This window comes from Malaya genurostris, chromosome 2 (assembly GCF_030247185.1).
Source record: "Malaya genurostris strain Urasoe2022 chromosome 2, Malgen_1.1, whole genome shotgun sequence".
Classification (NCBI taxonomy): Eukaryota; Metazoa; Arthropoda; class Insecta; order Diptera; family Culicidae; genus Malaya; species Malaya genurostris.
In genome coordinates this window covers 302,003,677-302,017,649 of record NC_080571.1, presented here as the reverse complement: position 1 = coordinate 302,017,649, position 13,973 = coordinate 302,003,677, and the positions used below count along the sequence as shown (strand labels likewise).

At 37.4% G+C, this 13,973-nt stretch overlaps 1 protein-coding gene across 1 annotated transcript; it reads left to right on the top strand.

The window, feature by feature from the left end:
• The first annotated feature begins 2,148 nt into the window (after positions 1-2,148).
• On the top strand, positions 2,149-13,971 carry LOC131430836 (mitochondrial basic amino acids transporter). The gene is made up of 3 exons (XM_058596059.1): positions 2,149-2,614; positions 11,850-12,058; positions 12,637-13,971. The coding sequence occupies exons 2-3, from the start codon at positions 12,025-12,027 to the stop codon at positions 13,743-13,745; spliced, it is 1,143 nt and encodes a 380-aa protein (XP_058452042.1). The 5' UTR covers positions 2,149-2,614; positions 11,850-12,024; the 3' UTR covers positions 13,746-13,971.
• Positions 13,972-13,973: the final 2 nt, after the last annotated feature.

Here is a 13,973-nt window from a genome sequence, read left to right as displayed (position 1 = left end):
GGTTAGCTATTAGCAGTCCTAAGAAATACTATAAACCAGATAGAAATCAAGTCGAAGCGCCTGTAGCAAGTCCCGAAGACCCAAAAAGAACGTATTAATTCGCATCGTCGATTTTGTATACGAACAACATTTATTTTTAACTTAACATTTTCAGTTTTTTGCTATTTCCAGAAGAGAACCCCTTTTATTAAACAGTTTCGGAAAATCGTATTGTTTTATTGCTTCAATCGAAATATGTATTAACTAAGAATGAATGAGAAACTGAGGTATGTATGAAAATTGAACTTCAATCGCTTTCGCAAATATAGTATATTTATTGCATTCAAATCAAATTAACACTATATTTAGTAAAAAATTTAATCAAAAAAAAAATCAGAAAGGTTTCCCATAATTCCTAAAATATATCTGATTTTTTTAAATATTTTTGATAAAGAGGTCTTGGAAAAATTTAAATAAAATGAAAATCAAAAGAACCACCCTAACTCGACCAATATGACAGTTAAAGGGTTAAAATTTTGGGAGAGTTATCTCCATTATAAACCCTTTCAAACAGCGTATATCAACTTTTTTTTCTGTTTGGGAGTAGTTTTTATATGCAAACCCGGCTACACCCTTTAACTGTGTATGGAGATCCAAAATCCCGGATACGTAGTTGCGTGAAGGAAATCATCGTTAATCAAATCACCTTAACAATACTCAGAGCGCTATATAGTAGCCACGTGATAGTTGAACTGGTAATGTCCGGTGAGAGCTTTTGCCTGAATTCTGCAATGATGCTTTAAAAAATTGGAACTGACTTTTTACATTTTCTGATTCAACTCGAAAGGACTCCAAAGTGGACGTATGAAATCTATTCGGAAAATTTTCAACTGAAACATTTATTTTCAGAAAAAAGTGTCGAGCTCAGGGCAAAATGTTACAGGATTTATACACTCTGAACTCCTTACCTCCCCCTAAGACGGATACAAACATCTCGGTGCCAAAATAAAAAGTGTTTTGTTGTTAGTACTAACTTTACGTCTGCTTAGCGGTTCAATTTGAACTGCTCTGCACTGACTAGTCTAAAACGAAACGTAAAGAAAAGCATCGAAAATAATTTTTCCTTCTTAGGTGAGAGCATTATCCGGTTTTTATGCTCGATGTATTGCGTCATACCTTCCTGATTTTCTGAGACAAACGAATGTCATCACACAATAAATCCCCAGCTGTTCGAAACAAACCCGATTAATAGGACTACTATTTACATATCAAAATAGATGAGCTGTTGATTTTTTACAATAACAGAACAGGCATAACAGCTTATTTTTCATACGTATTGCCTTATCATTCTGAGCCTGTGTGGCATGCCTATAACGTGGATTTCCGGTCGAAAGTCATCATCCGCATTTAATCACGTGACAGCGAAACAAGTAAGCCAACGAACTTCGGGACTAACGCATGACACAAAATAATTCAGCGTGGAATATTGGTGCTATATCCCGAACTAAATTTCATCAATTTTTACCTTTCCTAAAATAGATTAGAACAAATTCAATTAGAAATTAAGCTATTGGGAGCTCAAAATTATAAACTTAATTTATACAACATGACCGAAGATACTCCAATAGGTCATGAGTGGATTTGATGTGTAGTTTCAGCTATTTTGATACCCGTCAAACGAGAATGATTTATTTTTCGTTTACTATTATGAACCCGCCCTTCCAGATCTAAAAACTCCCATCACAATATCTGAGTCATTGATAATGTTATTAAAATCATACATTTCATCAACCCGTACAGTTTTGATACAGACATAACAAGTTTAGTCAACAAGTTGAAAATTTCTAAGTTGATTTCGGTTCCTCAAGGATGTGGAGGACCATCTGTACTAGATGTCATCCATAGATAACTGACGTAGTCTTCATTTATTCCTCACACTGTCAAATTTCTTATTTCATTACCAGAACGGGCTGGACGGAGGCTGTCTGATCACGTTAATTCTTATCAGCTGTGATTCTTTTTTTTTTGTTTGCTACTTTCCAGTATGTGTTTGATTAACGTTTGTTTACGTTCAATTCAGCCAATCCGAGAGCTTGCAAAAATCAATGGAACTCTTATTCGTCGTTGATCGAGGCCTATTACAGAGAACCTCATAGTTTCACGCCACAGTCTAGAAGTTTACGACGTATCGCGCGGTCGAACGATTTGATTTCTCAGGTTGTTCGTTACCCCCCGGGTAGTACGAGAAGTACTAGTCTAGGACCTAAGAAACTCTCTCTTAATAATTAACACATTTCCGTCGCGTAGAACCGATGAACCTGAGGTTATCGTCTGGCGCTGGTGCCGCCTCTGTCAAACGCTTTTAGCGTCGACAACTACGCAATAGTTACGTTCGGGTCCAAGGAATACGGGCCGGTCGACCGTGAAGTTGTGATTGGCATTTTAGTAAACTAAGCACTCGAATTGGAGTACAAGTGAAGCTTCGAAGTGAGCTAGGTTGGCAGCTGCAAGGGGTTGAAAGTTACTCAGAAATGATATTGACATGTGTGAAATACAAACGTAAACCTCTTATAGACAGTACATGACAATAGTCAAAAAATAAGTTCGAGTGCGGAAAAAATACCACCTGCAAGAGGTAATGAAAATGATTCAGTTTCATTGAATAACAGTGATAAGTAAAAGGTACTATTTCTGAGCACAAGCAATGCATGTGATTGAATTATGTCAACGTATCAAGAAATAATGGAACTTGAAAGCGAGATTTATATTGAATCAAACTGGAACTTAAACTGATCCAGACTGATACATAGAAAGCAGTGGCTAGTAGTTCCCATGTCGAAGCTGTCTAAGGGATTAACAAAAGTTATTTTCTTCCGAACAATTTTTACTACAAAATATGACCGTTAACCTTACGTTACATACTTGAAACTCCAACTACGCAATTCTTCAGTTTTGCTTTAAATATTGTTTCCATGGAGGGACGATGAAAATGAATAATCATCGCTATGATCAGCAAAATTAGTTTATAGCAATTTCTACAGTAGGATTGATGTTACATAATGAACTATATAAAAACATTGTAACAGATTACTAAAAATCACTATTCATATAGCAACGTTTCGGGAAATTTCCAAAATTCACAACAGCTTTCTCGATTTGCGATCAAGCTCCAGTCCGGGACAAAGGAGCACTACGCAAGCACATCCGCTATCAAGTGAAGGTGAAAAGTTCATCGCCGTTCGGTGTTATCAGGCAAACGAAAAACATACTCGTCCTGTAAAACATATCTTGCCCATGGCATGTGGAACAGCGCTTTAGTGTGAGGTGCGATTGTCGAGCAGGATGAAAATGGCCAAATGCTCCGTTTCAGTGCTGTGTTTACAAACCTAATGACCAATGTTAGCCATTCCTACCTGCGAGACTTAAGAATTGGATCGTTAGGAACCAGGTTGAACCTCGACGAAGTCTATTCGTTTGTTCTACGGTTCCTGATCCGAACGTGATTACTTTCCAGGATTGAAATCACCCAGCTAAGCTGGAGTAATCTGTAAAGTGCGTGTTACCTGTCGAAATACCAAAAATGGAAAAGCACGATTCAATTCGTGTGACGAGTACTACGATTGAATAAAGAATGTGATATCAGCATGGATGTAAACATCACATTACCATGAATACAGCCTCGTGTTCTAGGCTATATCTTTCTTACTAGTTCTCTTCTACCGAATGTCTATATACATTAAGGAAGCTATTCACAACCTCACAATTACGAATACAAAGTCGGCTAGTTTCCACAAAGTTCTTTCACGCCTGATCAAATTTTTCAAGACCGTTGATATGCACAAAAATGTAAAAATGAAGCTTATTTCAGGAGCAATAGAAATTATCATAAAACACTTGCTAATTGCATAATTAAGGGCTGAAGCCGTTGTAGTTGAATGGAACTGCGCATTTGACGTTTTGAACAGAGCTCAGAGATTATGATCACAACTGACGTAATGCTTCCTATAATTCATTTATAAAAAAGTAATTCGCAGAACGAGTTAACGACTGGAATGTACAAAAATTACTGAGATCTTTGAAAAACATAATCAGGGAATGATACCTAACACAGAATATTACATTTGTCGATACCTAAGGAAGTATATACGATTTATTCGTTTGGCATAAAGATTAATCTACTAGAATTGAGGCGTTTGCAGTGTACTGATTTTACAAGTTAGTTGACGTATATTCGAACCCCGACCTAAAAGGATTCTTATTGTCAATAGGATTGTAACAGTTACTATACATGGGATGCAATGGGGCTTGTATGCTAAGAATCGGTTTCAAGCTCTATTCAAAACAACCGTATTGACGAATTAGCTTCGAAGATGACTGAGCAAATTTCAGTCTGTAATATAAACAAATGCCATATCAGCAAAATCTGCGAATCAAAACTATTGATCACCGTTTATTGAATATTGGAACAAGTGGCATCCCTTGTTACACCTTAGCGTACTAAGATTTCTAATAAATATTGTCTTATTGAGTGTGCGAAAAACTTATGAATAATTGTGTTGAAAAGTGAACGAATGCTGGCGGATACGTTTTTGCCTTTCTCCTATAGAAAGGTTATGCAATCACTTGAAAAACCGACTAGTAAAAATTGGCCCGTAGGGCCAAGTATTATATACCGTTCGACTCAGTTCATCGAGCTGAACAATGTGTGTGTGTGTGTGTGTGTGTGTGTGTGTGTGTGTGTGTGTGTGTGTGTGAGTGTGTGCATGTGTGTGTATGTGTCAAATAATCTCACTAGGTTTTCTCGGAGATGACTGAACCGATTTTGACCAACTTAGATTCAAATAAAGGTCTCATGGTCCCATACGGAATTCCTGAATTTCATTCGGATCCGACTTCCGGTTCCGGAGTTATAGCGTAAAGTGTGTTCAATATTGTACACTGTCACTTAAACCGGCGGAACAAAAACCGTAAAAAATGTTGTAAACTGGACTCAAAACCGTTATGCCCAATCTTAGGGTCAAATGAAAGGTCTTATGGTCCTACCAAAAATTACTGCATGTTTTCGGATACAGCAAACATTTAAATCGTCATTTAGAGTGCGATGACAAAATTGTATAAAATCTTCAAAATATGAATAAAAACTAGTGGAGTTTGTACGTCATGTTAGTTGGTGGCCGTACGAACCGACTTCGATTATACCGGTTCTCAGGTTCCGGTTCCGGAAGTGCATATAATAGTGAACCCACTTCTTTTTCTTAAGGATGACCTACGCGAGAAAAGCAATGTTTAATTCTGTATGTTATACTAGTCAATGCACAAACAATCTCTTGGTTTCTTTCAAAAATCGAAGAGAAAAATTTTGAATAGAAAACCATAATATTTTGCATGAGAAAGGCATCATTACACCACTAGGTGGATTAAAACAGGTTTTTTTTCTATAAGTACTCGCGCTTTAAGAGCCGAAGATCTGTTCATCTCGTGACATGTTTGGTCACTTCTTCATAATTCATAATACTGCGATTCTTTTGAAAAGTAATGATGATAAAAAATAAATCTAAGAGCTTTGGTAACCAACAACCGGTTTGTACCCGGGGCAAAATAGTATTTTTGATTGATTTGCGATTTATCTAAGGTTCATTAGTGCGTAGTAGTTCATGTTCAACTGCTAGTGCAAATTAGTAGTACAACATAAACCGCCATTGGAACTATTTCACCCGGAATGAAATTCATGCTGCAACCAAGTTTGCAGTTGTTAGCGGTACATATATCGAACAACTTTTTTTTTCATACCAAGGAGCTTGCAAGATCCCCATTCCATCTCAGCTTCATCATTCATCCTTCATACTAAAAGCATTAATTATAATAAGTCAGCCATATCTGAACGAATGATTGGAAATTGGTGCTTCGTTTTGAATTTTCGTGTCGCTATAACAGCAGTTTAACTCAATTATCGTTCTAATTTTTAGTGGTATTGTATGAAATAATGCAAAATAAAGTTGTGAATCTACTAATAACATTAGACAAAGAAACACCACAATGGAAACACGTTTCTTTGAAGAATCCTCCTCCATAATCTATATCAGCTATTTCCAACATGTGATCGTCGAAGTTTTTTTTTAGGGAAGTCGCGAATCATTTTTATGAATAACTTTTTTCCTGTCGGCAATTGTTTCTATAGCAGTTAGGGTTGGTACTCGGAAGGTAAAGTATCGATACCTAGAGTATCGGGATATCGAAATTTTGGGTATCGATACAAGGTATCAAAAGGCAATAAAGTATCGATACCTGTAAGTATCAATTGATACTTGCGCAGCAATCATTTCAAAATAAAAGTATTGACTGTGGCATTATTTTCTGATGTACATAAAGATGTTTCCACACAGCAAAAAAGAAATTCAATCTCAATGTGATTATTAATCGATGTGAAAAAAATTAGACGTACTGAACATCAAAAGCAATAATTTTCTGTTTTCAAGAAATATTGCAGATAAATCACACGTTATGACATCGAAACAACGTATTTAGTAAATTACATCCGCGTGACTGAATACGATTCTGATGGGAAATTATGCATCTTTTCGTTTAGTATTACAACATTTAGATCGACACCAAGATTGTTGTGATATTATATTGTAAACGCTGTACATACGTAGTGAGCATAATTTCCTACCAGTATCATCTAAGTTTTCAGTCAAGCAGATGTAATCTACTCAATACGTTGTTTCGATGTAATAAACTGTGATTTATCTGCAATATATTTTGAAAACTGAAAATTATTGCATTTGAGAAGATTTTTAAAATTCTTTTTAGTGCTGTGCAGAAATATGTTTTTCCACCAGTATATGCATATTCCTTGCCACATAGTTGGCACTTCACCTTTCGTGACTTTTGGTCCACGTCAAAGAATTTCCGCACGCCACTTTGAGTTGATTTCACATTTCACTTATTTTCTCGACAATTTACATGTCATAACCTTTATGTCGATACACGAATACTACACTAAAAGCCAATTCATATTTCTATTATTCCATCGCTATTAGGCGCACTGAAAGAGAGTGCAATGAGTGTGATAAATTGAAATGATTGAATCTTTTGAGAGTATGACCTTTATGTGCGTGTTTTGCACATTGCATTCTCTTTCAGCGCACCTGTTGGACAAAGTGAAATTATCGAGAACGAATTTCAACGACGGCTAGTCCACGTCATACCAATACGAGCTTGGCGCTTCGTCGAAGTCAAAGAAATAAAAATGTTCCATTGGGGACGGGTACAGCGTGCAAAGCTTAAAATTGTCACGCATTCTCAATGAAAGAATTCAATCCAAGAGCCTCATTTTCAATATCTTACTGTCACATTCGTAAATGACCGACACCAGAACAAATGAAGAGAAACGAATCATTCTCGATTCTCATTGTAAAAAGAAAGAGTATAATTGCCAACGTCACTCTTTCCTCTATGACAAGACGAAACTAAACTAACGTTTTCAGGGAGCATCAGCAGAATTTCAATTCTCATTCTTTCATCGATGTATCGACAATGTGTTATGTTTGGTTATAAAGAGGGACAAATCGAAGTAATTACATCCCAGAACCTCTACGGAACCTAAAACTACTACAAATTCGAGCAGTAACAGGTAAAAGTCATTGTGAAACCTTTTTCTGTCATTTTCGATTCTCAAAGCGTCGGTTGAATGTCGACACTGCATACTATGGGATTTTCACTGAAACCCACAAATGATTGAAAGAGCAAATGAAAGAAAGAACACAACTTTGTAGCTTCTGTCCCGCTTATGTCATTGACTGGACATGGATTTCGTTCTGATAGTTTGCAAGCGAAACTGAGAGTGACAGTAATTTATTGACGTTTTCGTCAAGTTTTGGTCAATGAAAATGACTTTTATCAGCTCTGATAGCGTCCCTTTCACGCAGCCCACTTGGATTCGATTCCCAATCCCGCAAATCATTGGCTCGAAGAGGCGAATGACCTTAAGGTTAAAGTGTCTATAATTGAAACAAAAAAATGTTCCATCGTAATAGGAATTGTCTTCAATCTGTTGCGATACCAAAAGTACCTGATTCCGACTATCGACTTGGTATCGGACATCCCTAATAGCAGTACGTTTTGTTGTTTTGTCTCGATTTTAAAAAAATATTTTTTTTTATGTAATTATAATAATCTTGTTTCAATTTCTCAAACTTGTGTGTCCTTTACCGTTAAGGCTATGCTATTTTCAAAATATGGTGTAAATATATTTCCTGCAGACAAGTTCAATTTCAAATGTGGGGGTCCACGAAAAACGCAATATAAAAAGGTTGATAAGCACTGGAATCTATATTATTATCTAAACTAAATCATTTTGCGAAGAAGAAATGATACCAAACGTAAGGTAGAAATGCTTGCACTTATTATACAAATCCAATGTGAACCACAAAAAATAAAAAATAAACTCTACTTTAGCCACCTGGTGGTGTGATAATGCCTTTTTCTTGTTATACAAATAACATTCTATCCATTGAGTTAATTTTGAAATAGTTTCAGATTTTTCTGGCCCGAAGAAGTAAATGACCTTAAGGTTAAAACATCTATAATCGAAACAAAGAAAGAAAGAAAGTTTCAGATCGGTTCCATATTTTTCAGCGATAATAACGCAAAAGAATTGAACGAACGGAAAAGAATACGGTTTGTCAAAATGTGAACGGTATCTCCGGAATCGTAGGTGTCAGCCATTTGATCTTCGAGTTTGGTCAATAGGAGCTTTCGAACTCTTATTAGGATCGTGAATCGATTTGCTGATGCAAGTTTAAATTCGATTTAAACTATACGTTTAATATACGTTGGGTTTGAACCTAACCTGGGTAACGCATATTATTCCTTTTTGCCGTTTTCTACAGAAAGGTAATAGAATTGTTGGAAAACCAACTTTCGAAAGGAGTTTAGGCACATAGTATTATACACTATTCGACTCAGCTCGGTGAGACCGGAAATTGTCTATGTATGTGCGTAAGTGTGGGTGAGTGCGTGCATCATTCAAAGACTTTTTTAAGCTCGTTTGAAAGCTACTATTAAGTGACGTAACCGACAAAACACGTTGTTTTTACCGCTTATTTTTCTTAGATTCTCGATTTTAACAAGCTTATATTGAATAATCGATAAAGTTCGGAAATCAAAAGGCTGTCACCTTTGGTTCCGGAGATACCTTATGATCAAAAAAGAACCGGAATTTTCATTTTAAAATTCCCGCGCTTGTCCAATTGGTAAACTTTAATTCTTTCCACGTTGGCAACACTTTTATACATATTCTGTCAAATTTTGACGTATATCGTACGATTAGTTTTTGTTTGGCGTCTATACAAAGAAGTTGAAAATTTTTCGTGTGGCGATTTTTGTAATGGATGAAAATTTAGAATAACGTGCGTGCATCAAATTTTGTGTTGCAAATGGATTTAAGTATTCCGAAACGTTGAAAATGTTAAAAAAGGCCTTTGGTGAATCGTGTCTAAGGAAAACACAGGCATACGAGTGGTATAAATGCTTCAAAGGTGGTCGTACAAGCTTGGATCATGATGAGATCCCTGGCCGCCCAACAACATCTGTTACTGAAGAAAACGGCGAAGCAAATCGTGTGGAAAAATCGTTCTGTACCGATTAGAGAGATTACTGTGTTGTTGGGCATCTCTTATGGATCAGCCGAACACATTTTAACTGATGTTTTGGGTTTGAAACGCGTCGCTTCTCGGCTGGTGCCAAAAAGCTGAATTTCATTCAAAAACAGCGTCGTGCTGATGTGGCCAAAGAGATAATTTCCAACGCAGAGAGTGACCCCACATTCATCGAGTGCATCATAACTGGTGATGAGGTGTGGATCTATGAATATGACGTCGAAACCGCACAAAAATCGACCGAATGACGCTTCGAAGGCGAGCCGTTGTTCTAAATTTTCATCCATTATAAAAATCGCCACACGAAAATTTTTCAACTTCTTTGTATAGACGCCAAACAAAAACTAATCGTACGATATGCGTCAAAATATGACAGAATGTGTATAAAAGTGTTGCCAACGTTGAGGGAATAAAAGTTTACCGATTGGACAAGCGCCTGAATTTTAAAATGAAAATTCCGGTTCTTTTTTGATCATAAGGTATAATGGTATAATTTCTCGAAAGTGGTTCAAAGAATTTCGATAAGGCTTGTTTAGAAGCTGCTGAATGCTGAGTTTAAGGCTTAGCTCGGTAGAGTCTATATTTTTTAAATGATTCGAGATATACCCAGACTAACTAGTGTATATGCGTTCTCTTGCCAACATCTAATTATAGGGTGTTACGATCAAAACTTGGTCAACTTCAACTTACACCATTTTTTTTTCATCGTACATTTAAAAACATGCACATCACTTATTTTCATGATTTGAGTGTAACAACACGCATGCTGTTTAATTATGACAGTTGTACTTCAGTTGAATTCATCTAAACAAGAGGAGCAACGCATCGAAATGTTGCTCGTGCATCGCCAAGTTGATGAAATTGTTGAACGTCACGAAATCAACTGTCATCAACATAGTAAAAGTGTTCGATAGCAAAATTTTCAAGATGAGTGTGTATTATCATGTCTGTGCTGTTTGAATTGGACATTCCTGGCGAAACCACAACCTCTTCCTAAGAAATCTCGCAAGTGAGCAAAGAGTGTAGTCTACAACCCGGACTGTCTAATTATAATAAGGTGGTAACTCCAAATCATAACAATAAGCAAAGAAAATCGATCAGAGTGCGACAGCAGAAGCTGTACATGTGCAAATGTTTGTGCACCTTAAAACAACAAGAAACGTCATGACAGACTTCAATCAGCCTCCCAGACAAGAACATTTTACGTCAACTTGAAGAGGAAAGATGCCAGAGATTTACAACCACACTAATACCGTTTTCGTTTTTGAACCTACACGCGGGCGACTCTGACTCCGAATAAAACAAACACGATGTACGCGCCCTAAACAACAACTCATAAAACAAAGAAAAAATAAACAAACTCGCATGGACGTCGTGATGCGATCGAGAAAATTTCCAGAGCGAAGCTGCGCGATTGGAGTCCGATGTGAACGAATGTTGTCGTAGAAAAATTTTGCGCAATCATCAATCGAAACCCCAACCAGATACGAATGTTCTAGGCGAACTGGCGTTCTACAAAAAATATAGTGACCAGAAAGGCTGTACAAACCTTGATGCAATAAGTCGACACAAAAGTACGACAACTCGCATTCGCGGGAAATGGAGCTTCAGTGAAAATGGAACTTGATTTGCTTTTCAAATTAAAAGTCTGAAGGAAATACATAATTCTTGTGTGGAAAATTTTTGATCGTAGCTCTTAATTCAACTGATTGAAGTCATCCATGTTCAGATAGCACGAAGTTTGGTCTTGCGTTTAAAGTACTACATCACCTGGGCAGCACGGTTGATAACAGAATTTGACCGTTTGCTCCAACAGAATCCTCGATTCTACTGATAGTATGAATCCTTCCAGGTCAGAGCTCGAACATACAACAACTGATTCGCAAGAACTGCGTTCATAATTACTTGCAGTGCCTAACCGGGTTTGGATGCGCGAAATGTTTTTCCAAGGTCTGGAATATTTATAATTCGCCTAATTTTATAACGACTAAACAAAGTACAAAGGGTTATCATGATGTATTTTTAATTTATATTATTATGATATTCTGCATGGTCACGAATCATGACCGTGGTTGAAAAAACAGCTGCGCTCAAAACACATAAAGCGGTCTATCTCCAGGCGAAAGACCATAATGATTAAAACCGGAATTAAATAAAACCTATATAGTAATGATAAAGCGTTCAAATAGACTTCTCCGGTTTTATTTACAGATCGCCAACCACCAACTTCGGCAGATCCTAAAACATCATCAAACAGAACCGAAACTAATTCAAATTTACTCACCAAAAGACCCCCTGAGCTTTTTTTGTGACCGCACTACACCACACCCCATCTACACTACTCATCTGTGTCTCAGAAATCAACCGAAGGACACCACCAACGAAGATGGCGCTCGATTTCGCAGCAGGATGTCTTGGAGGTATGGTAGAAGTTATGGCATGTGTGCGCTTATCATCTCGCATCGTAAACCATACTCTGCACAACAAGCTCACGCGTCTGCCATTCACATCGGTCCATAAGCATGTTATCATCAAACCACATATCAAATGTGTTTTTGTTTTCGCTCGACAGGCTGATCATACCCAATACAGGTCACAGCATCAATGGAACGAAGTCATCATTACTTGATAAGTAAAACTAAATGTATAGTCAAATCTGCATCACTGTCGATCATATGAATCGTGTGGGTACATCACATTGGAATTTGCTTGATCCAGTTAAGAAATGATGTTACGAATTCTATAATGAACTATGTCGAAAGAATCATCATCTCATCGGTTCGTAGAGCATAGTGTTCTTAAATGTTTGTCTGCATCGAGCTACGCATTTATAGAAACTACGCATTTAATAAATAAAGTTAACATATTCTATTAACTCGAAAATGAACAGTTTATTGTGCTTGCTAATAATCACATCCCAATGAAAAATCCAGTGTTGAAATAATTTGAACATTTTTGGTAAAGTTAATAATAATGATTTTGCACTTCCCGTTCCTAGGATGCGCCGGTGTGCTTGTCGGGTATCCGTTCGACACGGTCAAAGTTAACCTGCAGACGCAGGATTTCCGTAATCCACTGTACAAAGGAACATTCGATTGCTTTCGTAAGATCATAGCCAAGGAGTCTGTTCGTGGATTATATCGTGGAATGTCTAGCCCGATGGCGGGCGTGGCGGCTGTGAATGCCATTGTTTTTGGAATCTACGGGAACGTGCAGAAAATGACTTCCGATCCTAGTTCGTTGTATTCACATTTTCTAGCCGGTAGCGCTGCGGGACTGGCACAGAGTTTCATTTGTTCACCGATGGAACTAGTTAAAACAAGACTGCAACTGCAAGATAATCTCCCAAAAGGAGCATTCAAATTTAAAGGCCCTGTGGACTGTTTGCGAGGTATCCACAAAACCGATGGATTTAGAGGATTGTTTCGAGGCTTAGGAATCACAGTTGTCAGAGATATTCCCGGATTTTCAAGCTACTTTGTGTCTTACGAGCTGATGGTTCAAACGTTTGACGATCCTTCGCCATTCGTCGTACTGATGGCCGGCGGTTTGGCTGGTACTATTTCATGGCTGATTTCATTTCCCATTGATGTGGTGAAATCCAGACTTCAAGCTGATGGAATGTACGGTGAACCAAAATATCGGGGTATTGCTGACTGTCTCCGTAAAAGCTACGCCACGGAAGGTTTAGCGTTTCTTTCACGAGGTTTGACATCAACACTCCTTCGAGCCTTCCCCATGAATGCAGTTTGTTTCTTGGTTGTTGACTTCATTCTAAAAATTTTTGATAATAGTAGCGTTGATTTGGAGCTAACGCAAAAGGAGCCAATGCTTATGGCTCAACAGCATACGGAGACTGTAAAAGTGAACGGACCCAAAGTGCAACTAGAACCAGCCGACAATCAGATCTTGAGCATCAAACAGAATACCTTTCGATTCCTAACGTTTCTAGGAGCTTTCAGCGAAGCAATTTGTTGCGCCGAAATGGACGAGCTTGCGCACGATCTGCATCATACCGAAGACGGTGGATATTATTACTCGAAACTGAATGAATATTTACAGAACTCCGATCAGGAGTACTGCAAACGGTTTGTTTTTGTAGATTAGGTAAATGTGAGTCCTATTTTCTCTTGGATTAACTAAAAATGTGAATGTGAAGTAGTGAAATAGAGATACGAATATGAGATGTTCTAAAGACAAGGGAAGATGACAAATGTAGTAATACTTACTTCAGCTGTAGGGGAAACTTATTGAACACAAACACACTTAATTAAACCACTCGAATCTGTATTGTTGTTATAAAATATATGTTTTATTTAATTATGTTATACAACT

Excerpts from the sequence above, each read along its gene's own strand:
- LOC131430836 (XM_058596059.1), top strand. The coding sequence starts at position 12,025 with ATGGCGCTCGATTTCGCAGCAGGATGTCTTGGAG. Across the intron at positions 12,059-12,636 it reads CGCAGCAGGATGTCTTGGAG|GATGCGCCGGTGTGCTTGTC; the intron begins GTATGGTAGAAG and ends TCCCGTTCCTAG.